The sequence below is a fragment of the Bombyx mandarina genome, chromosome 23, assembly GCF_030267445.1.
Source record: "Bombyx mandarina strain Sakado chromosome 23, ASM3026744v2".
Lineage (NCBI taxonomy): Eukaryota > Metazoa > Arthropoda > Insecta > Lepidoptera > Bombycidae > Bombyx > Bombyx mandarina.
Window position 1 is genome coordinate 18,577,795 of NC_143229.1, and position 27,008 is coordinate 18,604,802.

The 27,008-nt window shown below is 42.2% G+C and overlaps 1 protein-coding gene across 1 annotated transcript; it reads right to left on the reverse strand.

Annotated features, from left to right (window-relative positions):
• Positions 1-847: 847 nt before the first annotated feature.
• Positions 848-24,329, reverse strand: LOC114244186 (43 kDa receptor-associated protein of the synapse). Its single transcript, XM_028175915.2, has 14 exons — positions 24,030-24,329; positions 22,487-22,582; positions 21,966-22,079; positions 15,276-15,358; positions 14,639-14,805; positions 13,601-13,752; positions 11,976-12,098; positions 10,542-10,725; positions 9,294-9,494; positions 8,371-8,480; positions 7,314-7,494; positions 5,821-6,011; positions 4,778-4,913; positions 848-4,448 (listed from the first exon to the last, which is right to left on the reverse strand). Exons 3-14 carry the CDS (start codon positions 22,001-22,003, stop codon positions 4,353-4,355), a joined length of 1,662 nt encoding a protein of 553 aa, XP_028031716.2. The 5' UTR covers positions 22,004-22,079; positions 22,487-22,582; positions 24,030-24,329; the 3' UTR covers positions 848-4,352.
• Positions 24,330-27,008: the final 2,679 nt, after the last annotated feature.

Consider the following 27,008-nt stretch of genomic DNA (forward strand, 5'->3'; position numbering starts at 1 on the left):
ATCATGTAATAAAAATCAAACCCGCAAAATTAATTTTTGTAATTACTGGTGGTAGGACGTCTTGTGAGTCCGCACGGGTAGGTATCACCACCCTGCCTATTTTTGCCGTGAAGCAGTAATGCGTTTCGGTTTGAAGGGTGGGACAACCGTTGTAACTATACTGAGACCTTAGAACTAATATCTCAAGGTGGGAGGCGGCATTTGCGTTGTAGATGTCTATGGGCTCCGGTAACCACTTAAGATTAGGTGAGCCGGGAGCTCGTCCACCCATCTGTGCAATAACAAAGTAACGTGGGTTTATTAACTGTTTAGTATCTGTGAAAGTGCGAAAATTTAAAAAAATTAAACAAAACCGCTGGACGTAGCTTCTCGAAGTCTTCGAAAAGGTCCACTGAAAAAAATCTCAGTATATAATCAGCATTTTGCAGAGATTATATTTTATCCCATATTATCTGATCTCATTTCATTTCATTCCATGCCAATTGATTAATGCTTCAAATTAATCAAATCCATTTCACTCCATATTATCATTTTTCATAAAAAAAAATTAGGTTCTATGGCATGATATTTTTGCCTCTCTAGTTGGAAAAATAAAACTACTAAAGAAATACTCGATCGAAACGTTAAAATCCACTAATTTGTAACACGCACTCGCACAAATGTCATTCGTAGTACTCATTTCGGTAAAATTACTCGGTTACGAGATCACAACGTTAATATGAACTCGCACTCACAAAATAACACCCAGTACGTTTGCCGCTAGGGGCGCTGTTCCAATTGCATACAAATTTGAGCAAACTGGCTCGCTAGTGAGAACGTTACAAAACTCGCACTAAGCACACTGAAGGTTATAAAAACAGTGATAGATTCTCATAGTTATAGTATAATAAAATCTTAATTTGAATATTCATTTAGAATGAAAATCGCGTTATTGCATGCGAAAGAGGTCAGTCGTGTAGCCTGTTAAGAGTGGAACTTTTTTTTTCTCTTTTTTATAGTTTGTGTTTTTAGTTTTTTTTTTTACCAGCTAATACTTACCTATTCTGCGCCTCAAAACTATATTGCACATAATTGTTCCACGAATTCCGATTAGGATAAGTAATTTCATACATATCATAATAAAATCGAGCGGTGAATGGTTATTTGGTTTTAACGACATTTTTGCAATATTACAGGAGTACCAAATAAAGGTTAAAAAATTTGGCAAAAATACCATCTTCAGCTATTTGAATGGGGTAAACTTAATTGAAGTTCAATTAAAAACATTTGAATTGTTAATGCTGTTAAGAAATAAAATTGAGCCGGTGTATGTATAATATGTACATGTATATATATACTTATTAATGTTCTACAAATACATTTTTTTTGTAAACGATTATAATATTTTCGAATGAGAAATGAATTTGAATAAATTTGAGAGGAAGAGAGAAAGAAAATGTGTGTTCGCACCTATCTCTTGACCCTACAGTAATATACGAAACGTAACTCTCTCTCTCTCTCTATCTTCACTAACTTATATCTCCCTCTCAACTACCGCGTCACCCGATCACACTTTTCGTAACGCTCTCGTCACGCACTCACCAGCTTACTCTCCAAGTCAAGCGTGCGTTAAGAAGTTTTACTTCAAAAACCTAAATCGGTCTCACTATTTTTATGTTACATCGCGTTTAAAGTCAGTCAACTATATTGTGCTCTTCAATCAATTTAATGTAGTTTAAGGGTATATAATTTACCTCTTTTAAATATCTAATTGACTTTTAATAATTAATGGCAGTTTAATATATTATGATAGTCCATTTTTTTATCTACATCTGAATAAATACTATAGTGAGTTAATATTTTATCCAATCCACGACAAAAAAATATTAATTCAGATACACAAGTTTGTGTATGTACGCCATTTTTAATCTTACCAGGAATATGTCTTCGATTTACAAATTAATAACAGAATGTAATAATTAACGGTGCGTTGAAAACTGATTTTTTTATATTTTAATAATAAATAAACCTTATAATTATTTATCTTTAACACAACTACAACACAATTTTAATTATACATAATTAATTCACCGCCATTTTGATTTTTAATAGTTCTCTCTCTTGTGCGGCCATTTTTGTTTTTTTAATTCGTGCGTTCGTGTGGTTGTAGTTTGTGGAAACATAAAATTGTATTAACTACATGGTTTTATTATTAATCTCCATATACTACAGACAATGATAAATAAATAAATAATACATAGTGGTAGATAATACATATTGTTGCGCCGGTAAAAGTAACGCCATCTATCGCCGAATAGCCGAACGAAGGATCTAGTAGCATCTAGAACACTCGAAAAGTACAACGCCATCTATTGTCAGATAGCGGAAACACAACAATACTCGACTTGTGTGGAATGTCCTCGACGATTCTAGGGATTTCGTCTCTACTTTAAAAGCGTTGCAGAGATGGCACGCAGTCAGTTCGTAATCGGGACTACTCGAAGCGAAACAGCGAACAGATCACCTGAAGCGAAGCGGAAGAAGGTAACTGAGAAATTTAAAGTGTGTGTGAAGTGTTTTAAGCGTCCTAAGTGCTAAATACAGTTTTAAGTTGTATTTTGGTGGAGCTTTTTATTTATCCCGAACCCCAGCGCGTAACAATATATACATCATTTTAATGTTTGTAGTTTTGTCATGCACGGTCATTTCTGTTTTCGTATTTAATTGTCAATGGATACGTGTAGCCGAAGTCTGTGGAAACTATTAATTGAAGACATGGGCGAATGAAGGGGTTAAGATACGATTTATTAATTTTGAGAAAACGGACAACAAACTTTTGTTGCATGTACTTTTTCTTCGTACATAAATCCTTCATCACAATTGCTAAAAATAGTCTTTAAAGCAGCAGTTTTAAGGTCTAATATGGTTTATAGGCACATAACACATTCATTCAATGTAAAAGCTCAAAAATCTTAAAAACGGTACGTAGCCCCTTCATCCACTCGTGTCTTCAATTGTATTACCTACATGATTTTAGCATTAGTCTGCACGTAGTAAACACATAATTTCGACCGGTGAAAAGCTATTTGGTTTAAACGGCATTTTTGCAACTTTACAGGAAAGCAATTATGTGTTTAAAATTTGTTGTTGATGCTAAATGAAACCGACTTTATGAAGATAAATGTCGCGTATTAACCGAAATGTCGCCATCACCAAGTAGTAGCTGTTTTATTTTTCTAACCGAAAAGGCAAAGGTGTCTTACCATACAGCCTAATCTTTTATAAATATAATTATTTCTTTTTAAATGAAAAATGATAATATGAAATAAAATTAGATGAGATGAAATGAGATGTCATGGGATGAAAATTAAATATAATCTCAGTAAAATGGTCGTCGTTTACTGAGATATTTTCAGTGGACTTTTTGGAGGATCCCGAGAAGTTACGTCCAGCGGCTTTGTTTTATTCTCCCGTATTTGTGAACTTTCACAAATACTAAACAGTCAATAAACTACCGTTATTACGCATTTAAACCTGAAGAAACACTAAATAGACAAAGTAAAACAAGTCACAAAACTTCACTCCTCGGGTTCCCGCCAAAAAGTCCTAACGATAGATAATACATACATTTAGATTATTTTTAAATCACAATTTTCATAACACGCATAAGGATCTTTCAAACGCACAATACAACATTTATTATTATAATACTAAGTATAATTTTCAACGTCAAATTTTCCCATAAAAAGCCCACTATCGATATATTAAAATAAAAACACTTACTTATCAATAAAGTATTGCTTGAAAATGATAATTTATATTCTCTCTTATCCTAAATAAATTACAAATAACATATTTTTGATCTTCTCATTTAAATTCCTTTAATTTCTTTTGGCATTTTTTTCTTTTTTATTTCTTTATGGCAAAGGAGTATCAGTAATAGACCAATTTTTTTTTCTAATAACTTTTTAATTTTAAGTTAAACTCAATTATCTCTGATTGTTTGATTCCACGTTCATAATCAATGTATTTTAATCTGAGATGCACCAACCGCACAATAGATGCACAATCCACAAATAGATCAGATTTGTCTTGTGTGAAATTGGGTTCTGGCTGTATGATGACTTAGGATACTACTCCCTACTTCTTCGAATGGGTGTCGTTATAGGGAGGCATTCACCGGAAAATGGGCGGTAGAGTTATCCGACTATTACACCAGGGTACTCTTTAACCGGTATTTACTGTTATGGGGGTTTTCTGTCGTGAAAAACCGGTTTGAAGGGTGGGGCGGGACCCAAGGTCCCCCCCTACCACTTAACGCCATAAAGGATCCGTCAACAAAATGGCCACTGTAACGCTGGATAATTCCAAGTTTAAACACTAGATGTCGCCTGTTGGCTGCTGTGGTCCGACAGTACGGAGTTCAGGTCGGATTCGCGAAGCGTCGGTGGCGTACCGAACGGAAAGTCCTGGAAGGATTACGAAATCGAATTCACATTTACTTAGGACGCCTTGTGAGTCCGCGCGGGTAGGTACCACCGCCTTGTCTATTTCTGCCGTGAAGCGGTAATGCGTTTTGGGTTTGAAAGGTGAAGTAGCCGTTGTACTGCTAAAACGGAGACCTTAGAACTTATATCTCAATGTGGGTGGAGGCATTTACGTAGTACATGTCTATGGGCTCCGATGAGCCGTGAGCTCATCCACCTATCTATGCAGGAATCTAAGATATCCACGGTCTCTGACCTTCGATTTATGGTGAAGTTTAAACATGTAAGTGCGATTAGGGTTTTGTGTGTACCTGAGTGGGAAGCGTGCGGGGCGCGGGCGGGGCAGGCGGTGGGGGGCGCGCGGCGCGGGGCGACGCGCACTCCGCGCACTCCGCGCCGCCCCCCGCGCGCAGCGTCGACCGCCGCGACCACGACTCCGGCATGCAGCTGCCGAACGATTTTTTTTAAGGAATTTTCGGACCTGGTAACTAAGACCTTTTTAGGTCATGTCCTATTTTAATTTATATTCATAATTTTATGAAAAATAGTAATATGGAATGATATGAAATGAAGATGATTAATTTGAGACATTCATCAATTGGGATGAAATGAAATGAAATGGGATAAGATGATATGGGATGAAATATAATCTCAGTAAAATGGTGGTCATTTAGTGAGATTTTTTTTAGTGGACTTTTTTGACGATCCCGAGAAGTTACGTCCAGCGGCTTTGTTTTATTTTCCCACATTTGTGCACTTTCACATATATGAAACAATTAATAAACCACGGTTATTACACATTGAAACCTGAAGAAATACTTCATAGACAAAATAAAGCAAATCACACAACCTCACTCCTCACGTTCCCGCCAAAAAGTCCGCTGCGGACCGACGTCTCCACTCATCACAGAGTCACAGGACCCTACACTAATCTGTCCACTTATAAGGTCTGATTTCGCGTATTTGTTATTGTAATTTCTGTTATTTACTACTATTGTTAATATTATTTCTGATGTTTCGAATCTTAGGTGACTAAATTCTAAATGTAGATTTAATTATTTCTACGGTTCTTTAAAACCGAAGAATATAGTATGTCACCTTTATAATGGGACTTTTTTTCGGAACAGGTCACACATGGACTGTGCTTTGTCTATGGTATTAATTAACTTTGCCAAGAAATTTTTTTTAGCGTGAACTAAATTTGACTTTCTTTAAATAGATATTTTTTATTACTTTGAGGCAAAGGGGTAAGGTTAAAAAGGGGTAATATTAAGAAAAGTTGTCCGCGCCACTTCTCCCGACTTCTCAAGGCTTTCCCAACTTCTCCTCACTTCGTTACTACTGTCGTACTCACGCGTGGTGCACGATGTGCGCGCACGGCAACGCCGCCAGCGGCTCGGGCTGCTCCGCGAGCGGCTCCCTGCATCGGGCGCAGGCCGGGGCTCCCCAGGCGGCCGCGGCTCTTTTCTGCCTCGCTGCAGCCTTGTTGTCGCCCAACGCGGTGTAGATCTCGGCTAGGCGGAGTCGAACCCGTCGTACCAGCATCTACAAAATACGATTATTTACGGGCTTAAGTTAAAAACCAGTTAGACCAGAGGTCTTTTCCATTTTTCTATACGGAGCGGAGACCTGGACCTTTAAAGCGGCTGATCGCAAACGCGTGGGTGCTTTTGAGATGTGGTGCTGGAGAAGAACGCTCCGGATACCTTCGGACAGCGAAGAGAAGCAATCTGTCTATCTTAGACCACTTGCAGATCAAGACAAGACTGTCCACACTCTGCCTTCGCCGCGCACTCGAGTACTTCGGTCATATTCCTCGGAAAACACCGGATAGTTTAGAGCAGGGGCACCCAAACTTATTTTGTTTACTACCCACTTTGAGAATAATAATTATTTTTTATCGCCCTCCTTTTTTTAAGTTACTTAAAAACCACTATAGCGAGAGCTCAGTCGGTGTCCTCCTAAATGAAATTACAAATCGCTTACCAAGCCTCTACACAACACCCCCATTTTTTTTCTGGGTCTCTTACCGCCCCCCTTTAGGCTTGCAGCGCTCACAAGGGGGCGTTATCGCCCACTTTGAGAAAGGCTTCACTTTTGAAGTCGTCGTGGCCTAAAAGATAAGACGTCCGGAGCATTCGTGTTGAAGCGATGCACCGGTGTACGAATCTCGCAGGCGGGTACCAATTTTTCTAATGAAATACGTACTCAACAAATGTTCACGATTGATTTCCACGGTGAAGGAATAACATCGTGTAATAAAAGTGAAACCCGCAAAATTATAATTTGCGTAATTACTGGTGGTAGGACCTATTGTGAGTCCGCACGGGTAGGTACCACCGCCCTGCCTATTTCTGCCGTGAAGCAGTAATGCGTTTCGGTTTGAAGGGTGGGGCAGCCGTTGTAACTATACTGAGACCTTACAACTTATATCTCAAGGTGGGTGGCGCATTTACGTTGTAGATGTCTATGGGCTCCAGTAACTACTTAACACCAGGTGGGCTGTGAGCAAGTCCAACCATCTAAGCAATAAAAAAAAATAAAAAAAGGCTGGCTTAGAGAGACTATTCGTGACAGGGAAGATCGAGGGAAAGTCGCGGTCGGATTTGGTCAAAGCACCTTTGGTTTGACCAAATCCGCACCATACTCGAGATCCCATTCCACGACGCCCTTCGTGCGGCCAATGGTTGGAGGCGCTGGCGGGATATTACAAGGAGTAAAATCCTGTCGAAATATAATGGTCACGATCCTCAGCAGTGAGGGAACGACGCGAGGAGGAGACCAGTCTCTATATGAAGATCGGGAGGCGAGAACCGGAAACTCAACCAGTTTTAAGAAGTCAGAAACCTTCGCTCCGACGGAAGTGGCGACTTCCAGTAATCTCGTGTTGAACTCGAGCGGACGACAGTTGCAGATCCTGTTCTGCAGACGGAGAGCCTCCAGGCAGCGCGCGGCGCCGTCCATGGCCTCCATCTGGGCCAGACGGTCGCCTAATGCCTGGCCCGCGCCCATGGCCACTTCGTAGTGCCTGAAAGAGAACGTATAATTACAACATAGCATGACTTCAATATGGGTGACGTCATTTGAGGTCTAAATAGGCGACGTTGTAACCATGAATGGTCATCATTTTAAAGCTACAATTCAATACTGATTTCGACAAGTTTTTTTTTCCATATAATATAAATTAATGAGCGTAAGTTATACAGTACAATACGGCTAGCCACATGTGACGTCATATGTTGTGATTAGTGTTGATCGAGTGTTAGGAATGTCCACAATTAGATCTGTTCCGATAGGTTCAGATTTAAATTCGTCTAGATGGCTTCTGTTGTTTTTACTATGACACGAAATCCCCCTGGTGTGCTCACAGTAAGTGCGCTAAATTTCATCAGACATCAGACAAACAGACATTGACTTTTATACATTACAAATTTGACGGTTAATAAAGAACAATCGTGATTCTGCGAGATTGATTGATATTAAAACCGATGATGATATATTTAGTTGGTCAAGCGGCCAACCTGACGTGAAGTTGTTGCACCAGACCACGAATATAACAACGCAATTCCCATCGTCTTCGTACGATCGAACCCTCAATTGCATAACGGCTGCCAAGCTATCTGGTGGTTTACTGGTGGTAGGACCTCTTGAGTCCGCACGGGTTGGCACCACCGCCCTACCTATTTCTGCTGTGAAGTGGAAATGCGTTTCGGTTTGAAGGGTGGGGCAGCCGTTGTAACTATATTAGGTCTTTAGAACTTATGTCTCAAGGTGGGTGGCGCATTTACGTTGTAGATGTCTATGGGCTCCAGTAACCACTTAACACCAGGCGGGCTGTGAGCTCGTCCACCCATCCAAGCAATAAATAAAAAAAAACTTGGACGGTCGTCGCGACGGAGCTTACCTGAGAGCTTTGCCGACGTCGCACTTCCGTCGGTACACGTCGCCGGCGATGCGGACGGCGCGCGCGTAGCAGCCCTGGTCCCCGGCCACCGCCGCCAGCCGCAGCGCCTCCTGGGACAGAAGCGTCACCAGATCAGCTGCGCGGCTCGTGCGGCGACACAAGCGAGGGGGGACCGACGCCATGGTCTTTTTTAATGGATTTTATGACCCGGTAACTAAGGTTAAGGTTTCGGTTTCGGTCAAGTCTTGAATGAAAGAAGAACGAAATGAAATGAAATGAAATGAGACGAGTTGATATGGGATAAAATATAATCTCAGTAAAATGGGGTTAATTTACTGAGACTTTTTCAGTGGACTTTTTGGAGGATCCCGAGAAGTTACGTTCAGCGGCTTTGTTTCATTTTCCCACATTTGTACACTTTTACAATTATATTAAGCAGTTAATAAACCGCCGTTATTAAGCATTTAAATCCAAAGAAACGCTAAATGGACAAAATAAAACAAATCACACACAACTTCACTCGTCGCGTTCCCGCCAAAATGTTCCTAAACAAACGACTTTTTGTCGGGAACGCTGCCAACATTTCGCGGGTAGTATTTGGTTGCGCTGGTTTACAGCTGTTAGTTTTTGGTTTCGGAAGATAGCAACATTTAATTTGGTTTTGCAAATCCTGTCCCATCCCTCTCCCGCACATTACCTAGCGACGCGTGCGAGCGAGATCGCGTGGCGACATCGACAAAAGAAGTCTTAGTTACCAGGTCATAAAACCCTTTAAAAAAAAAAGTTTTTTTTTGCCCTTGTAGGCAGACGAGCATACGGCCCACCTGATGGCAAGTGGTTACCGTCGCCCATGGACTTCAGAAATGTCAGGAGCAGAGCCAAGCCGCTGCCTACCGTAAGCCGTTTAGTCGTTGTTGACTTACGTTGCAGTAGTCGTGCGCGTCTCCGAGCTCGCCGCGGGCGCGCAGGGCGGCCGCCATCTGCAGCAGCGCCGTGCGGTGGTGGCGCGTGTTGAGGTCGGCGGCGCGCGGCCCCCGGCCCAGGTCGCAGGCCCGCGCCGCGCACGCCACCGCGCGCTCCGCGTCCCGCAGCCGCCGCCACAGCTCAGACAGACCCACGTACACCTTTTTGAAGTGAAACTTCTTTAGAATCGTTGTGATTTCAAACTCGATGAAACGAAAAAATAAGTCCATAGAGACACAAACACATAAATGTATAGGATTCAGCCGGCGAGAGAACGAGATAGAAATCAAATCCCACGTGAAGTTAAAATATCAATGCACAAGGGGCGCTACCTCATACTATAAAAGATGATTTACAATTATTTACTAATGATAAAATTTTATATATTATACTTAGGCATTTAGGATAATTGTATTTTAATTTTTGGAGGTTTCACTTCTACCAGGTGTGAATTGCACACATGTTTTTTAATTACGCTTTTATTAGCTTTGAAGTCGTCGTGACCTAAAGGATAAGACGTTCGGTGCATTCGTATCGAGCGATGCACCGGTGTTCGAATGCGTTTCGGTTTGAAGGGTAGCGCAGCCGTTGTAACTATTCTTGAGACCTTAGAACTTATATCTCGAGGTGGGTAGCGCATTTACGTTGTAGATGTCTATGGGCTCCAGTAACCACTTAACACCAGGTGGGCTGTGAGCTCGTCCGCCCATCTAAGCAATAAAAAAACAAAGTTCGCGGTCAGAGGTCTGCAGACGACTGGCGCATGTCTTTGAAACTGCGATACTGTAAGACAAATGTTTTTCTTGTATGGAAACTAGCGACATCTTGCAGCGGATGCCCCTAAACTTGTATGTTGTTAATGTTATGGCGCCACCGACTTTGCTATTTAAATGTTTAACTATTTTTTTAAATCACTTTCTTTGTTTTTCCTTTTTGCATTAAGCCGTTAACAATTTATTCTATTCCGGAGTGTTATTTCAACAAGAATGTATATGGAAAAACAACGTTTGCCGGGTCGGCTAGCTTTAAAATAAAAATTATCCTGAATTTATTTGTTTTGTGGACCATTTAGCTTTAGGTTAGCGCCCGGGGCATGATGAAGGTTTTAGAAGAGTACTCTGCAGTCCCTCAGATTGCTGATTTCCACGGGCAACAATAGAAAAGTGGCTGCTTCGCGGCGGCAATAGATGAGATCAAACTTAATTTACCTGTAGCAATAGCGTGTTGTCGTTCTGCGCCTGCGCCACTGCCAGAGCTTTCTGGAAGCCGTCCATGGCTTTGGAGAAAGCTCCGAGCTCTAAGCTCACGGAGGCCACGGTGAGGTGGACGTAGCCGGCCGTGGAGCCGCCGCCGCAGTCGTTGTACAGAGCGTGGCGAGCGTACGAGAGAGCTCTGTGGGAAATATCATAGGTTTTTTTTTAAAGATCTTATGTCCTGGTAAAGAGACCTTTAAGGCAAGTCTTATTCTCCTCAAATTCTCTTATAATATGAAGCAAAAAAAATGAGATGAAGGTGGTTAATTTGAGATCGTAATAATCAGTTAGGATGAAATTGAATGAAACGAAATGGCATGAGATGAAATAAATCAAAATTGTGGTTATTTAATGATATATTTTTGGTGGTTGTGTTTTTGGAAGATTCCTTCCTTTTTTTAAATAGTATTACTTTGGTAGGGGCTCTCAATAAGCAAAAAAAAAAATAAGCAATCCGAAATAGGCGAATACACAAAAAGATTTATAATATAAACAAACTTATAGCGTAAGTACTAGTAATGGGGTGTATTGTCTGCAGGGATAGCCGCCACCACCCTGAGGAGATAAATCAGAAGATAACATCAAAATGAATGCACCTTTCACAGGACTATCAACACGACCCTTGGTTAACTGGTAGATAATGCCTTAGGCATTTAATACATTAATGTACTTTTGTGCATAAAGCAGATTTAAAAAAAACAAGTAATATTTCGTCGTTATCAATCCAAAATCTGTTATGTGCACTTTTTCAGATTTTTACTTTATGACCTTTTCGTATAGTTCACAGCCCTATCTACCCTATAAAATAAAACTGTTATGTGTTTATAGCTTTAATATATATTTATCTATAGCTTTCATTTGATATAGTTCTTAAAAATTCACCTTCATCTTTAATATATATAAAAATGAATTGCTGCCTAAAACTCGAGAACGGCTGGATCGATTTGGATAATTTTGTTCTTGAATTATTTGTGGAAGTCCAGAGAAGATTTAAAATGTAGATAAATATGAAAATGCTCGGAATTAAATAAAAATAACAATTTTGTTTTTCCTTTGAAGTGTCCCCTGTCGGACGGATTGTTTGTTTTAAGTTTATTTTATACAAAAGCTTAGGTCCTTTATTTATCGATTGAGGCACTACGAAGTCTGCGGAAGTTACGATTTTTATACGATAATGTTTTTACTGGTTAATTCAAAATAGAGTTTTTGCACATAGGAGATCTTGGTTTGACAGCGACGATGTTCCAATTTGAAGGGCGGGGCAGCCTTTTTATACTTGAGACTTTGATCTCGTATTTCAAGATAGTCGGCAGCTTTTTCGTCGTGATATCTACGGGCATTCAGCTGGTCTCCGACTCATTAGTCTACTGCAATTAGCTGTCTCCTCACCTGTCCAGCCCGCCCAGGGTTTGATGAGCCCTCGCCAAGTTGAGATACGCCTCGGCACGCATCGGAGCAGAGTCCAGCTCTTCGGAAATACCTAGTTGTCTGTTTGCGAACTCCAACGATTCTCTATAAGGTAAAACGGACAACTGCTTAGCTCAATGAAAACAGCTAATACAGTTTAATTTCGCGTACATATTTGTATTGTTACGCGCTGGGGTTCGGGATAAATAAAAAGTTCCACCAAAGTGCAACTAAAAACTGTATTCGACACTTAAAACACTTCACAAACACTTTAAAATTCTCAATTCGCTTTTTCCGAATATGCCGCTATAATTATCGAGAACATTCCACGCGTTTCGAGTATTAAGTTTCCGCTATTTGACAATAGATGGCGTTGTACTTCTCGAGCGTTCTAGGTGCTGCTAGATCCTTTGATATTCGTTTGACTATTCGGCTATAGATGGCGTTACTCTTACCAGCGTAACAGTATTGTTACTGATATTTCAAATACTGCACAGTTGTCTTAGTCGGCTACGGGTGATTTATTAGTTTAGTTTAAAAGCGTTTGAAATTCAGTTATTAAGCAGTCTATCTCGTTAGCTAAAATAGCCGACGATTGGAAAGTTGTATACGCTTTTACAGAACACGCGATGTTGTCACAAAACGAACACGAAAAGACGCGCGGGGTCAACGACTTCGAACGAACGCGGGGAGCGACCAACTACCGTCAGTACTACTTGATCTCAGTAAGGCGTTCGAATATAAAGCGCGTCAATAGCCCAATCATGGCTATGTGTACTTTGAAATAAGCTGTGATACGCAAGTGATAAGATATACTACCTATTATATGGGTGGACTTTCGTAGTTTTTAAGCTATATTTACTTTTTTTTTAACCGTTGACCGCCAAATATATACATAGGTCCCCGGTGTCCTGCGTGCTGTTACTAAGCGTCTGGATTACCTACCAAACTGTGTATTCTTTTGTTTTTAACCGACTTCAAAAAAGGAGGAGGTTCTCAATTCGACTGTATGTTTTTTTTTATATTTGTTACCTCATAACTTTTGACTGGGTGAATCGATTTTGATAATTCTTTTTTTATTAGAAAGCAATTTAGTTCTGTTCTGATAGTGGTATCCATGAGAAAACCAAATAGATGAATAACTCAATATCACGCCAACCGATTTCGATGGTTATTGTTTTAAGTGTATATTAATTTGTTTTGGAATATCTTTTTTTTTCTATTTGAAATCAGTTTTTGTTAAAGCATGCCTATTTACAATTATTAATGTATATCTTTTAGGTTCCTAGAAATAGATTCCTTCTCGGTGTCCTTGGATTCGTTTTTTGCTGAGTCTACTAGATATTCCGGTGCCCTTAGTAACAGAAATCGACATAATTACTACAGTGCGCCGCGTAGGACACCGGTGACCTACATATCAATCAAAGGGTCAATCTAATTCTGTGTATGTTATTAAAGGAAGCCCTCTCATGGATTTTAATGGATCCCAAAAAGAAACATCACAAAAGCAACAACAGTTTTTAAATTTATGATGTGTCGAAAAGAGATAGCAGCAGAGAAAGAACGGGACAGGTTCACGGGCTAAATCCTCTGTTTCTCCATCTTACCTGTACTTCCCAAAGTCCATGTACGCCTGGTACAGATGTCCTAAGAGGGCGAACTTGTCGTTTCTGTGCCTGACGCCGCGCAACGCTGACAGCCATACCTTAACGGCCTGGCGTTGCTCGTTCTGACCGTACAGACGGACCCCCCGTTCAATCTGGCCAATGGACATTGCTATTGACACATAGACACATTTTTCCTGGTGGTAGGACCTCTTGTGAGTCCGCGCGGGTAGGTAACACCGCCCCGCCTATTTCTGCCGTGAAGCAGTAACGCGTTTTGGTTTGAAGGGCGGGGCAGCCGTTGTAACTATAGTGAGACCTTAGAGCTGATATCTCAAGGTGGGTGACGCATTTACGTCGTAGATGTATATGAGCTCCAGTAACCACTTAACACCAGGCGCGCTGTGAGCTTGTCCACCCATCAAAGAAAAAAAAACAACCTACCGGTGTTTATCTACATTTTTTTTACTGCCCTTGTAGGCAGACGAGCATACGGCCCACCTGATGGTGAGTGGTTACCGTCGCCCATGGACTTCAGCAATGCCAGGGGCAGAGCCAAGCCGCTGCCTACCGTTAGTTAACATATCGGATCAGTGTGCTTAGTGCGAGTTTTTTAACGTTCTCGATATCGTAAAAGTTAAATCAAATTTGTATGCAGTTGGAGCAGCGCCCCTAGCGGTTAAGGGGAACTACATAGGAATTTTAGTTAACTTTTACGCTATCGAGAACGTTAAAAAACTCGCAATAAGCACATTGTGCTATGAACTCGTATAGTCTAGGTGGGGTCGAATGAAATACAAGGAACAAGCAGATTGTGCATTATATCGCAGAAGCTATCATCATATCGAGGGGTGAAAAGCCATTTGGTTCAAGCGACATTATTGCAACTTTACAGGGGAACCGCTTGAAGTTAAAAATTGTGGAAAAAATATCGTAACAAACAAACAAACTTCTTCAGTTAATTGAATTAAAAACGAATAAATCAATTATAACGATCGTCTTGTTTACGATAACAAAAAAGAATTCACTCAATAAACTCACCTTCCGCCTGGCCAGGTACTGGTCGAGTCTAGACCTGCAAACTCGGAAGCAGTCCAGCAGCCCAGAGGCCGGGGGTCGGTGGGCCGGACCGAACCTCGCGCCCCAGCGCAACGCGCCATTCCTGGCCGAAGCCGGACCTGGGTATTCCTCCGAAAATGGATATACTTCTGGAAAGGGAGTGCCTTTTTTAAGTCCATAAAAAGTACGATCTCACAACCCTTCTTTTTCATTGCTTAGGTGAGTAGATTAGGTCACGCCCCACCAGGTGTTTAGTGGTTACCGGAGCCCATAGACATCTACAAGGTAAATGCCGCCACCCACCTCGAAACATGAGTTCTAAGGTCTCAGTTTTTACAGTACAATGGCTGCTCCACCCTTCAAACCGAAACGCAATACTACTTCACGGCAGAAATAGGCAGGGTGGTGGTACCTACCCGTGCGGACTCACAAGAGGTCCTTCCACCAGTTTGCGATGATTGGAGCGCGCAGACTTGACATTGTGAAGACGCCTCCACGACGTCAAAGCTTTAAGTATATACACTCTTCAAGCTGGATGCGACCTACTCCCAGCAATCAATGAAGATCTTAGATCTGAGAAATGTATTCCTGTACCCTGGAACCAGTAATAGGAGCTCACCTTGCGTCTCATCGAGATGGTGCCTCGACGGATCTGGTGAACTGAGAAGACGTGTGGCTGATAACTGATGCGCCGGCACTCCGCTGGAAGAATACAAGTATGCGTGACACGCTGGTGCAGGAGTTAGCGGCCCTGACTGTTGGGTAGGAAGTCGCGGGTTCGATTCTCGCATCGGGCAAACATTATGTGATGAACTAGTTTCATTGCTCTTTGTCTGGGTGTTTTTTTTATTTATAAATGTATATATTTAAAGGGATATAAGTATATTTGTCAGTCTCTGGTACCCATAACACGGAATCCTAATTCCTAGTGGGGCCGGATGATCGTTTGTGATTTGTACTTAGTTATCTATATATATATTACCTGAAGCAAAAACTTTGTACCCCTTTTTACGAAAATTGCGCGGACGGAGGAGTATGAAATTTCCCACACTTATGGAGAATATAGAGTAAAAGTGCAGATGCTAATATATTTTTTTTAAATATCCATAAAAAGTATGTAAATGAAATCAATAAAAAAAACATTACACACACTACCATATATTTAACACACACCCACACGCACTCTTTTGTTTATTGTTAAAGCCTGTGGTCTAATTGAGAATAGATTAATATTGTTTGTCTTTTGTCACGGAACGTAAGTTTTGTGAAATGAGTCTGGCTACCTACACGGTCTTAAGAAAAAACACTTATCAAAAATATGTGAAACGCACCGGTGGTAGTTTTTTAGTTTGACTTAAGTTAATATTGTAAATGTGCTAAATACACGGTCCTAATGAAGAAAATGTCGTATTAATTGATAACAAGTATTTTCCCTCAAGATCCGTCACATCTTTAATATTATTTGTCTGTAGTGTAGCCTTGGCGAAATCTGTGATTATAGAAGTATAGAATTTTAAAATAGAACCATAATAATGTTCAAACTTACAATTCTCTATAATCAAAAAATCCAAAAATGAGGGTACGTAAAAATTAGAGTGACACAACTAGTGTGTTTAGTAATATCACTATCTCGCTCGCACTTTGACGGCGTGACGTCAAAAACTGCTCTAATCTCATATGTTGTTCGGCAACCTTCCCCCCAGCGCTTGTTTTTAGAGGTTTTAACTGACTTCAAATCAGAAGATTCTTTTTTTTTTTTTTTTTATGATTGAAAATTTACTGGTGGCCCGAAGGCCTTTCCAGTTTCACCAGGACAGGTGGGCGAGCAAAGGCTCAGCCAAGAGGGGCGGGATTTGCTAACAACCGCCCGAGCGCCTCCGAAGGAGACCTAACAACTCAAGAGCAATTGTTTCGCGAATGAATCTACTACCGGATCGGAATCGCGACCCGCTGAGAAGATCCGGCGAGAAACTCAGCGGGCTGATGCATGGGTTAGGTTGCACGTCGACCTCTTTGTCGAGTTCGACGAGTACGGTTACCGGGGTCCCTAAGCCTGCCCCTAGTATTAGAGCTGAAGGCATCTAATGCAACGGTTATTGGATCTGATGGATCCGTAAGGACGTGTCTAGGGCGTCGACGGTGACTGGCTCCTGCATGATCAGGATTCGGGGAGTAGTCAGCGGCGGCAACGATAAGGCGATTATCATGACGCATAGCCTTATCGAAGTATCGTTCCGACCCTGACTTCATGTATTTCCGAATTGATTCGAGGCCCAGGTCGTCGTGTAGGTCAACGTTCCTCACGAACCACGGAGCCCCGACAGCTAACCTACAAAAGCGGGATTGTAGGGATTGAAGGGTGTCTATGTGTGTGCGGGCCGCGTGAGCGAACACCACACTCGCGTAAGTCATGACGGGCCTTATGCAAGTTTTGTAAAGTGTCACCTTGTTCCGAAGGGACATTTTACTCCGCTTACAGATCATGGGGTAGAGTCTACCGAGAATAAACGCGGCACGGTCACGGACTGATTTTATATGCGGGCGGAATGTCATCGATGCATCCAGGGTAACGCCCAGGTACTTGACCTTCCTAGCCCAGGGTATGGGTTGTCTAAAGAGAGTAATCGGGGGTGTGAGATTCCTCCTCCTAATCCGGGAGGAAATCCGTGTGGAGCTTCCCCTCTGAAATAGCACCGCAGTACTTTTCGATGGGTTGATGTCTATGCGCCATTTTCGGAACCACTGTCCTAGGGCTAGGGCTGCGCTCTGAAGCTTCTTCGCGACTAGGGACTTATTTCTACTAGAATAGTAAACAGTCGTGTCGTCGGCGAATAAAGCTAAATGGGTCGGCGGCGACCGGGGAATATCGTTGACGAATAAGCTAAATAGGAGGGGTGAGAGGACAGAGCCTTGCGGGACTCCAGCTGTGAGAGGTCGTGGGGAGGAGCGGGTTCCCTCGACTCGATATCGAAAAGAGCGGTTCGACAAGAAGTCCCGTATGATGAGCACGAGACTATCCGGCACGCCCATGTTGAATAGTTTGAAAATCAAACCATTGTGCCAGACTTTGTCGAACGCTTTTGCGACGTCAAAGAAGAGAGCTCCCGTGTATAACGGTTTTGGTCGATTAAGCCCCACAAGAATGTGCTCCGTGAGGCGGTGCACCTGTTGAACGCATGAGTGATTTGTACGGAATCCGAATTGTTCATCGATGAGAATGCCCTTGGATGAGACGAAGTCTCTGAGGCGTTTGTAGAGCAGACGCTCATACAGTTTGCCTAGAGACATGAGGAGGCTAATCGGGCGGTAGCTCGTCGGATGATTTTTTGGTTTACCGAGTTTATGTATGCCGATAACGTCCGCTTCTTTCCACACCGCGGGAAAGATACAGTTCGCCATAGCGGCATTGAAAATAGATGCCAACATCACGATGAGTTGGACGGGTAGAAGTTTAATAACGCGGTTAGATATACCGTCGGAACCGGGAGCCTTGCGAGGACGTAGGTCTTTGATCAAGTCTTTAACTTCCATCGGGGTGACGGGTGGTAACGCATCCGAGGGTGGCAAGGAGGCTCTGCGTTCTACCTCACTGTCTACTAATTCTACATGAACAGGGTCCATGGATTGAGTGCTGGGCGTGCACTGGGTTTGCAGTGTATCGGCCAGCAGCTCTGCTTTTTCATCATCATCGAACGCCGCGAGTTGGCCTGAGGGCCCTACGAGGGGGGGCATAGTTACTACCGCATCCGATTTGAGAGTACGAGCTAAGCGGTAGTAAGACCTTTGGGAGGGCGCGAGTCTTTCTAAGAAATCAGACCATCTGGCATCTCGGACTTCGGCGATGCGAGACTTTACGTCGCGTTGTAGGGCACGCATTCGAGTACGATTATCCACGGTAGGATACCTATCGTAGGCGCGGATCGAGGCGTTCTTAGCTCTAAGGAGTTCCCTAATATCGTCCGGTAATTTGAAGCGGTGAAGGAAGTCCTCCGCTACAACTTGCTTCGATGACCTATTTAATGTCGAGGTGATGTGTGACGTTAAGATGTCTATGGCTTCAGCGGTATCCTGAGGAGACGGGGTAGAGTCCGGGCTAAACGGGAGCGATGGTGGATCAGATTCAGCCAGGCTGATGCCCAGCGTGTGGCAATCCACCACAGTCCTCGTGACGGGAACGGAATCGGGAGCGCGACCGAGCTTCATAACGACGGGACGATGGTCTGAATCTAACTCTGAAACTACTTCGATCGAGTGTAAGCGCAGAGTTACGTTTTTTTTTAACGCTATGTCGAGTATATCCGGGCGGTGCGCGATATTTAGCGGGTAGTGAGTCGGGGTTAGCGGAGCGACGATATCGAAGGCGAGATCATCGACTAACGCGTCAAGCCGCCTGCCATTCGGGGTTGTGGTGTGCGAGTTCCACCTGACGTGTTTACAATTAAGGTCGCCCGCCAGAATGACAGAGCTTCCCATGCCGAGCAGCGCCTCGATATCGCTGCTTAGAACGATCTTATCCGGTGGAAGATAAACGGACGCGATAACGATCGGCGCGTGTCCAGTCAGTGAGATTCGGGATACTGATGCTTCGATGTTAGAAAGCGCGGGGGGGTCGAGTGGGACGCAGTGCAGGGCTCGTCTATAGTAAATGACGGCACCACCACCACGAGCAGTGAGCCTGTCGTTCCTAACCATGTTATAGTTCGCGATTTTAGGGTCGCGGCGCGCGGGCTTAAGCAGGGTCTCCTGCACCAAAAAGATGTCAATTTGATGGTCACGCAAAAAATCACAAACCTGATCACGTTGATTTGCGAGACCGTAAGCGTTAAAAAAATCCTATCGTTACGGATAGGGGCTTTATTCTACTTATGTACGCCATTGATTACCGGCGGAGCGAGGGGAGGACGTACGTATTTAACGACGCGTATACGTCAGCGTATTCTTGCACAACGGCGATGAAGTGTTGTGCAGTGGAGGCAGCGCGAATGGCGTCACCTAAAGCGTTAACGCGCTCAAAGTTAATCGATTGAAAGAAGTCGATCGCTAGAGCAAGATTGTCGGACGCTGTCGGAGGGAAATTCGCGGGGGAGGGGCGTATCGCGGGGGTGGGACGAGTCGCGGGGGCGGGACGAATCGCGGAGGAGGGAGTTGTAGCCGTGTTCGTGTACGGCAGCGGTCTCGCCCAGGCCGAGCCACTGGGCACCGGCGCCGGAACGAACGCTGGCTTAGCCTGCGACACAGAGGGTGCCGAGGCTTTGATGTCTGGATGGGAAGCTCGGAGGCGGTTTTGGCGGGCGACGCGGCGATTTATTTTAGGGGCTCGGGGGCATCCGCGGTAATTTGCGGGGTGACCCTGTGTTCGACACAGGACGCAGCTAGGCGGTTCCGTCGCGGTTTTTTGATCGCGAGTGCATAGGGCCGTAGCGTGATCGCCTAAACACTTGACGCATCGGGGGCGCGCGTGACAGTTACGGGAAGAATGCCCGTACAGTTGACAGTTATGGCACTGGCTAGGAGTGCCTTTTTTATGGGGGGCTTTGACGGCGATACCGGAGAGCCTACAGACGGTCCGTATGTTAAAAATTTGCTTACCCTCGGGGGTAGGCTGGAGGGCGACTAGAACCATATTATATGGTTCCCTACCGCGGCCGGTGTGCATGCGGTGCACTGAATTTACTGATAGGCCTTGTTCCAGAAGGTCGGCCTTGACGAGTTCGGCATCCAACTCTTTAGGGATGCCACGTATGACGGCACGGAGTTCGCGTTCCTCCTGGAGCGTATACGTATGGAAACTTATACGCTCCTTACGGAGGTAAGAAGAGAGGGCCCTATGGTCGTCGGGAGTTTGAACCTTAATTTGAATGCCGTTCGCGAGGTTACGGGCATTCGTGAAATTTATATTTTTGGCCTTAAGGGCCAGGCAAACTCGATCCCAAGCTGCCTTCTCCTGAAGGATACCCGGGGGAGGGGTCTGGGTTTTATTTTGAGCCACCGGACGCGGCGACGGAGTGGCACGGGCTGGGGGCGCAACGGGAGTCTGAGGGCGGGGGCGCGACGCGTTCACGGCTTTGCTAATTTTAGCGGCCGCGGGAGCTCGAGACTCCGCGGCACGCTTCTTACCCTTCTGTACCAGGGTGAATCCATCCGTCGATGAGGCGGGGGCGAGGTCGACCTCCATGTCCGAGTCAGAGTCGGAGCACGAGGAGGCGGGTGCAGGCGACCTACGAGCAAGTGTAGGTGCTTTAGAGGGCGCGACGGAGGCCGCGGATGATCGCTCAGCTGAAACGATGGTCACGGCGGACGACGCAGCAGCTTTTCTCGCCAGTATAGGCGACACGGGAGCGGCAGGCACGACAGAGGCTGCGGTGCTCAATGCAGAAGCTCTGCACGCAGGTACAGGCGACGCAGGAGCAGCGAGCGCGGCGGAGTCCTCGAGAGGGCTCGCAGTGTGATTGGCCTTGAAAGCCAGAAACTCTGAGGCGAGCTGTGGGTGGCGAAGTCGGAGGAATTCCGCGAATACAGCGTCCATGATCGCTGAGTACCCAGGTGGGGCGGCCCCGGGTCTTGAAAACACTCGCCTTGCGGCGAGGCCCCAACTTCTCGGACCTGAGCGGTTCTATTGAACACAGGTGGCAATGCGGCGCGATTACTACAGGACAAAGAAAAAGCACAACAAAATAGAAATTACAAAAAGAAACAAAACAAATAAATACTTGCAGGAAAACACTTTGTCGGCAAATGTTCCACGAACACAAAAATAACTAAAACAAAACAAATAAAAGCTTCCAGGAAACACACTTGGTCGGCAGATGTATCACGAACACAGGCCGCGCGAACAATGGCCGGGCTAACAAAAGCCGGGCGAACAAAGACCGGGCGATCGAGTGGACGATGAGCACGTCCGCACGTGACGGGTGCCTCTATCGGAATGGAGAAGATTCTCGGATCGACTCCACTTTTTATAATATGTCGTTCAACTCTGCACTCTTCACTCTGTTTACGACTGCTACTTTCACATCAGAGTGCTTAGTGAGAGTTTTTTAACGTTCTCGATAGCGTAAAAGTCAACTCAAAGTATGCAGTTGGAGCAGCGCCCCTAGCGGCAAACGTAGGCAAACGTTCCAACTCCATACAAATTTGAGTTAACTTTTACGCTATCGAGAACGTTAAAAAATTGGCACCAAGCAGACAGACCGTTTGCAATGCTTGCACTTTGCCGTTGGATTTCCGAGGAGTAGTAGTTCGCTGCCCACAGCTGGACACTTCGACATGTCCCTCCCCTCATCCCCCCGTATGAGACAGTTCTCCTTACCCGAGAAAGTCACGTGACTCGATAGAGTCCCACGACATATTGTGCGGGTGTCGGCGACAGGGTCACCGGGCGGTCGGGTGCATCGCTCTCCCTCTTGCACGCTGCGCGGCGTCGCTGTGCGAAAAATACGAAATATTACAGCTCCCGCCGATGATGGTTCTAGAACTTCTATTTAAGGGATAATTAAGCCTTAAGATTTATATGAGCGCGAATTAAGTAGCTTTTAATTTATTCAGAACGGAATCTCCAGTAGTTACTGAAGATTTAGAAAGAAAATTACTAATTAGTAAGAAACTATTTTGGCCACTTTTAAGACCTTTTGGCGGAAATGAGAAGAGCGAAGTTATGTGGACTGTTTTCTTTTAATTTAGTATCTCCTCAGGTTCACTTCAACTTCATTCACGTGGACCAATTTGCACGCGCAGTATTTTTTTTTAATTCACTGCATTCCATTTCACGTTAAGATTACATTCAGCATCTGTTAGATGCTAGTCTTTGTATTGTTAGAGTTGGTAAGTTACCTGATTCAGACAGTTTTATGGTTATTATTTTGACAGCTCCCGTGATTCATGGCGCCATGATTTTTCTCCCTACTCAACGCCATCTTGCTTCATGATCTACAAAACAATATACATAAGAAACATTTACTCTAAGACAACCTAGAGAATATTCCAAAGGGATTATATGGGGAATTATAATTTAAAAAAAAAACAGGATTACCTAAAGTGAAAGTCGTTGTGGCCTAACGGATAAGACGTTCGGTAAATTCGTGTTGAGCGATGCACCGGCGTTCGAATCTCAGGAGGGTACCAATTTTTCTAATGAAATACGTACTCAACAAATGTTCACGATTGATTTCCACGGTGAAGGAATAACATCGTGTAATAAAAATGAAACCCGCAAAATTATAATTTGCGTAATTACTGGTGGTAGGACCTATTGTGAGTCCGCGCGGGTGGGTACCGTCACCCTGCCTATTTCTGCCGTGAAGCAGTAATGCGTTTCGGTTTGAAGGGTGGGGCAGCCGTTGTAACTATTCTTGAGACCTTAGAACTTATATCTCAAGGTGGGTGGCGCATTTACGTTGTGGATGTCTATGGGCTCCAGTAACCACTTAACACCAGGTGGGCTGTGAGCTCGTCCACCCATCTAAGCAATAAAAAAAAGTGATTTTTTTTCATACACACTTGCCAGAATTACGAATGTTATTAAGAGAATTCAGTCTAATTAGACGAATGGAAAATGAAATAAAAAAACTGCCTCCATTTATTTATCCATTTGTCCGCATTTTCTACCCATTTAATTGGGAGGTTTTATAGAAAATATCTTTAACGAAAATTTATATACATTTAATATTTAATTGTCCATTTAATAATTCAATTTAGTTAATTTCGGATTATGTGTTAATTGAAATAAATGTTAATACATTTTTAAGACATCAACAAATATTAAATTGATTGTTATATGAAAAATAATTTGCACTAAATAATATTTGAAAAAAATATTATGTTAAAACTTAAACCGCTTTGATTGTAGACATCCTTCCCGACCCAGGTCGTACGCGTAGCGACTAGGTAACCGTCACATTTAGATAATTGGGTCACAGACCTAGTTTTAAGGTCTATTTTTAACAAATTATTTTTACAATTTGCAAAATTGACGGCGATTTTTTTTTTTATATTAAACGTTTTGTGATTGCATTATCTGTTACAGAGGTACTTACCAGCCATAAATTAATTTCGAAGTAATTGAATTAAATGCGAAAACTCTTAAGTTTGGTATACAAATTGTGATAGAAAGCATAGAACAAATCAACACACTAAGATTATAGATATTTTTTTTAGAATGATTCCAACACCTGTCAATCAAATTGAGGATTGATTAGGATTTATTTTGTTTTGTATTAAAGCACAAACGTATGCACTGCTGATTAATAATCGATTTTAACTATAGATGCAATATTAAAACGTTTTTAAAATATCACAATTTACATAACATTTTAAAATTTCGATTATCACAAATAATAGTTGGAATATTGTTTCCATTTAAATATAATTTACTCACCCGTGACAATTCAATGTAATTCAGTCACTCAATTGACTCCGATTAATTTGGCGTAACAAAAAAAAAACTGTGACGTTAATTTATAGGTTATAAATAGCACTTCTCTATTGAACTTTCGGATAAAATCGTTATTTTGACTGTTTTCAGTTGTCGATATACCTGTTTTACTATACTATATTATTGTAATATAGTAATTAACTATTTAATGTATTACAATCTTATTATTGTTTAGTTTATTTTCCGTTTTAACTAATAAATGTTTCATCTGTGAAACTTGATGGCGGAGGTCCGTGGTCCCCGCCCAAGCTGACTGGTGTGTGGAAGGCTAGAGGCGGGGTGGGAGTCGCGAATCGTCCTAAAACATTTTCTTTTTTTTTTATAATTTTTGAAATGATTATTGTTTGTCGAATATATATTTAACACATTGGATTGAAACTATTATTATATCTAGTACTGTTTTAGAGTTATAGTATGATCTATATTACAGCAATTAAAAAAAAAAAAGTATTACAAAAGTACAATGGGCGATCTTATCGCTACCATCGATCTCTTCCTGACAACCATCAGGTGGACAGGAATCATTTCAGGAAATAAATTAACTGTCGTACACTGATCGATTGAAAAAAGAATATATAAGAATATTGTTTATGTCGAGGGGTGTAATGCTATTTGCTTTAAGTGACATTTTTGCATCTTTACAGGAGAACCACTTAACGTTTGAATTAGCAACAAGTATCTTAACAAAAAAACTTCTTCAGCTGTTTGAATGGAGTAAACCTAAATGAAGTATGCCTAAAAACATCGATCTGTTGATGTTAATACCAAATAAATAGAACCTTTAATTACAGCCGCTAAAACCAAATATCCTTTGATCCCTCGTTGTAATATCAATAATATAACGATAATATTATGATTACTTGACACACATTTATTACTTTTTTTATAAAGATAAAACCCGAAGTGACTAAAACTCATTAAAATAACCCTGAGATATGTCATTAATGTCAAGTCATAAATATTAATGACAAAAAAGAATTTCTATTAAATACTAGCTGACCCGGCAGACTTCGTAGTGCCTCAATCGATAAATAAAAAACCTAAACTTTTGTATAAAATAAACTTAAAACAAACAAAAGGAATCCGTCCGAGGGGGGACACATTAAAGGGAAAACAAAATTGTTATTTTGATTTAATTCCGATCATTTTCATATTTATCTACCTTTTAAACCTTCTCTGGGCTTCCACAAATAATTGAAGACCAAATTTAGCCAAATCGGTCCAGCCGTTCTCGAGTTTTAGCGAGACTAACGAACGACAATTCATTTTTATATACAGTCGTGGTCAACTAATTAGGGACATTCAAGATAGTGAAGGGCTATAACCGGTTATGTACATTTAAAAATAAAACCCCATTGATTTCTCAGCACCTATTATTTGCATAATGTGGTCCGATTATTATGCTATAAATGGCTGTAAATAAAAGATTTAATAAATAGAAAAACTATTTAATATCAAAGATTAAACATGTATTAAATATTAAGGTACAATTCTGTAGTGGACATTTAATTAAGGACAGTAAAGTATAATGAAAAATACAGTTACACAAAACTTATAATCTTCAGTGTTATAATATCTTTAACAGCTCCATTTTATTACGTGTAAAATCAGTACCCAGTAGCAAAACCTTTGTTAGTAATTACCGCTTAACACCGATGTGGCATAGACATTATCAGTTTCTGACATGTTTCGACAGGAATGTTTGCCCATGCCCCACAAAAAGCTTCATGAAGTTCATCCAAATTTGTATTACGATAAGTGGAAACTTTTTTCTTGATTTCGTGCCAAAGGTGCTCAATTGGGTTGAGGTCCGGGCTATTTGCTGGCCAATCTAGCACCGATACAAACTTGGTAAGAAACGACTTGACTGAATGGGCGGTATGTTTCGGGTCGTTATCCTGCTGAAACGTCCATATAATAGGGAGATGCTCCTCAGCATAGGGAAGCATAGTTTCTTCCAATATTGCCTTGTATTGAGGTTGGTCTAAGTTACCCTGAACTTTCCTCACAGGTCCCACTCCACGTCCAGAAAATGAACCCCATATTTTAATGTTTCCACCGCCATGTTTCACCTGTTTTTTTATGAATCTTGGATTCATTTCCGCTTTTACAGGACGCCGTACATATTGCCTTCCATCTGAAGAAATCAAATTAACTTTGGTCTCGTCAGAGAAAAGTACATGTTGCCATTGGGCGTAGGTCCAATGTCCATATTTACGTGCAAATGCCAAACGAGCATTTCTATGTTCTTTCTTCGACAACGGTACTTTGCGAGCCACTCTTCCGAACAACCCTGCTTCTACCAAACGTCGTCGAACGGTTCTCGCAGATACACCGGCTCTTTCGTTTGCCCCAAACACTTCGTGTTTAATTAAAATAGAGCCTAGAAACGGATCTTTCTTAGCTAACCTGGTTATCATTCTATCTTCTTGCGAAGTCGTTTTTCTCGTTTTTTTTTGTTCTGGACACATTTAAAGCTGTGTTATAGCGCTTGAAATGTTGCACTGCATTGCATACCATAGTTTTTGAACAATTTAAATGTTGTTGTTAAAATTTAAATGCTATCCTTCGGTATGACCAACCACGCTCGACAAACTTCATGATAATTTTTCGTAGTGTTGGATTGCAACTTTTATTTTTGCCCATTTTTCTTCAAAATAATTCTCAAAACTTAAAATAAAAAATCTGGATTGCCGCCAAAACGACCACTAAACAATAAGAAAAGAAACAAAAAAGTATTAAAATTCCAATTATGAAATTAGAACGCAATACCTCAGTGTCCCTAATTAAATGGCCAGCCAGCATTCTTTGAACCAATAGCACTATGATATTGTATCAGCTATACTGTAAAGAGGTTTAGTGTTTAAGAAGTTGTTATTGTTTGTATAATCGCGCACATAAATGACTAATTACACTTACATG

Bases quoted from the DNA above. Each gene is read 5' to 3' on its own strand.
- LOC114244186 (XM_028175915.2), bottom strand. From the start codon at position 22,003: ATGTCGTGGGACTCTATCGAGTCACGTGACTTTCTCGG. The intron at 6,012-7,313 runs GTTTCTGACTTC...CGTATTTTGTAG, and splicing joins CCACTTCCGTCGGAGCGAAG to ATGCTGGTACGACGGGTTCG. The intron at 4,449-4,777 runs GTACACACAAAA...TAATCCTTCCAG, and splicing joins CCCGCACGCTTCCCACTCAG to GACTTTCCGTTCGGTACGCC.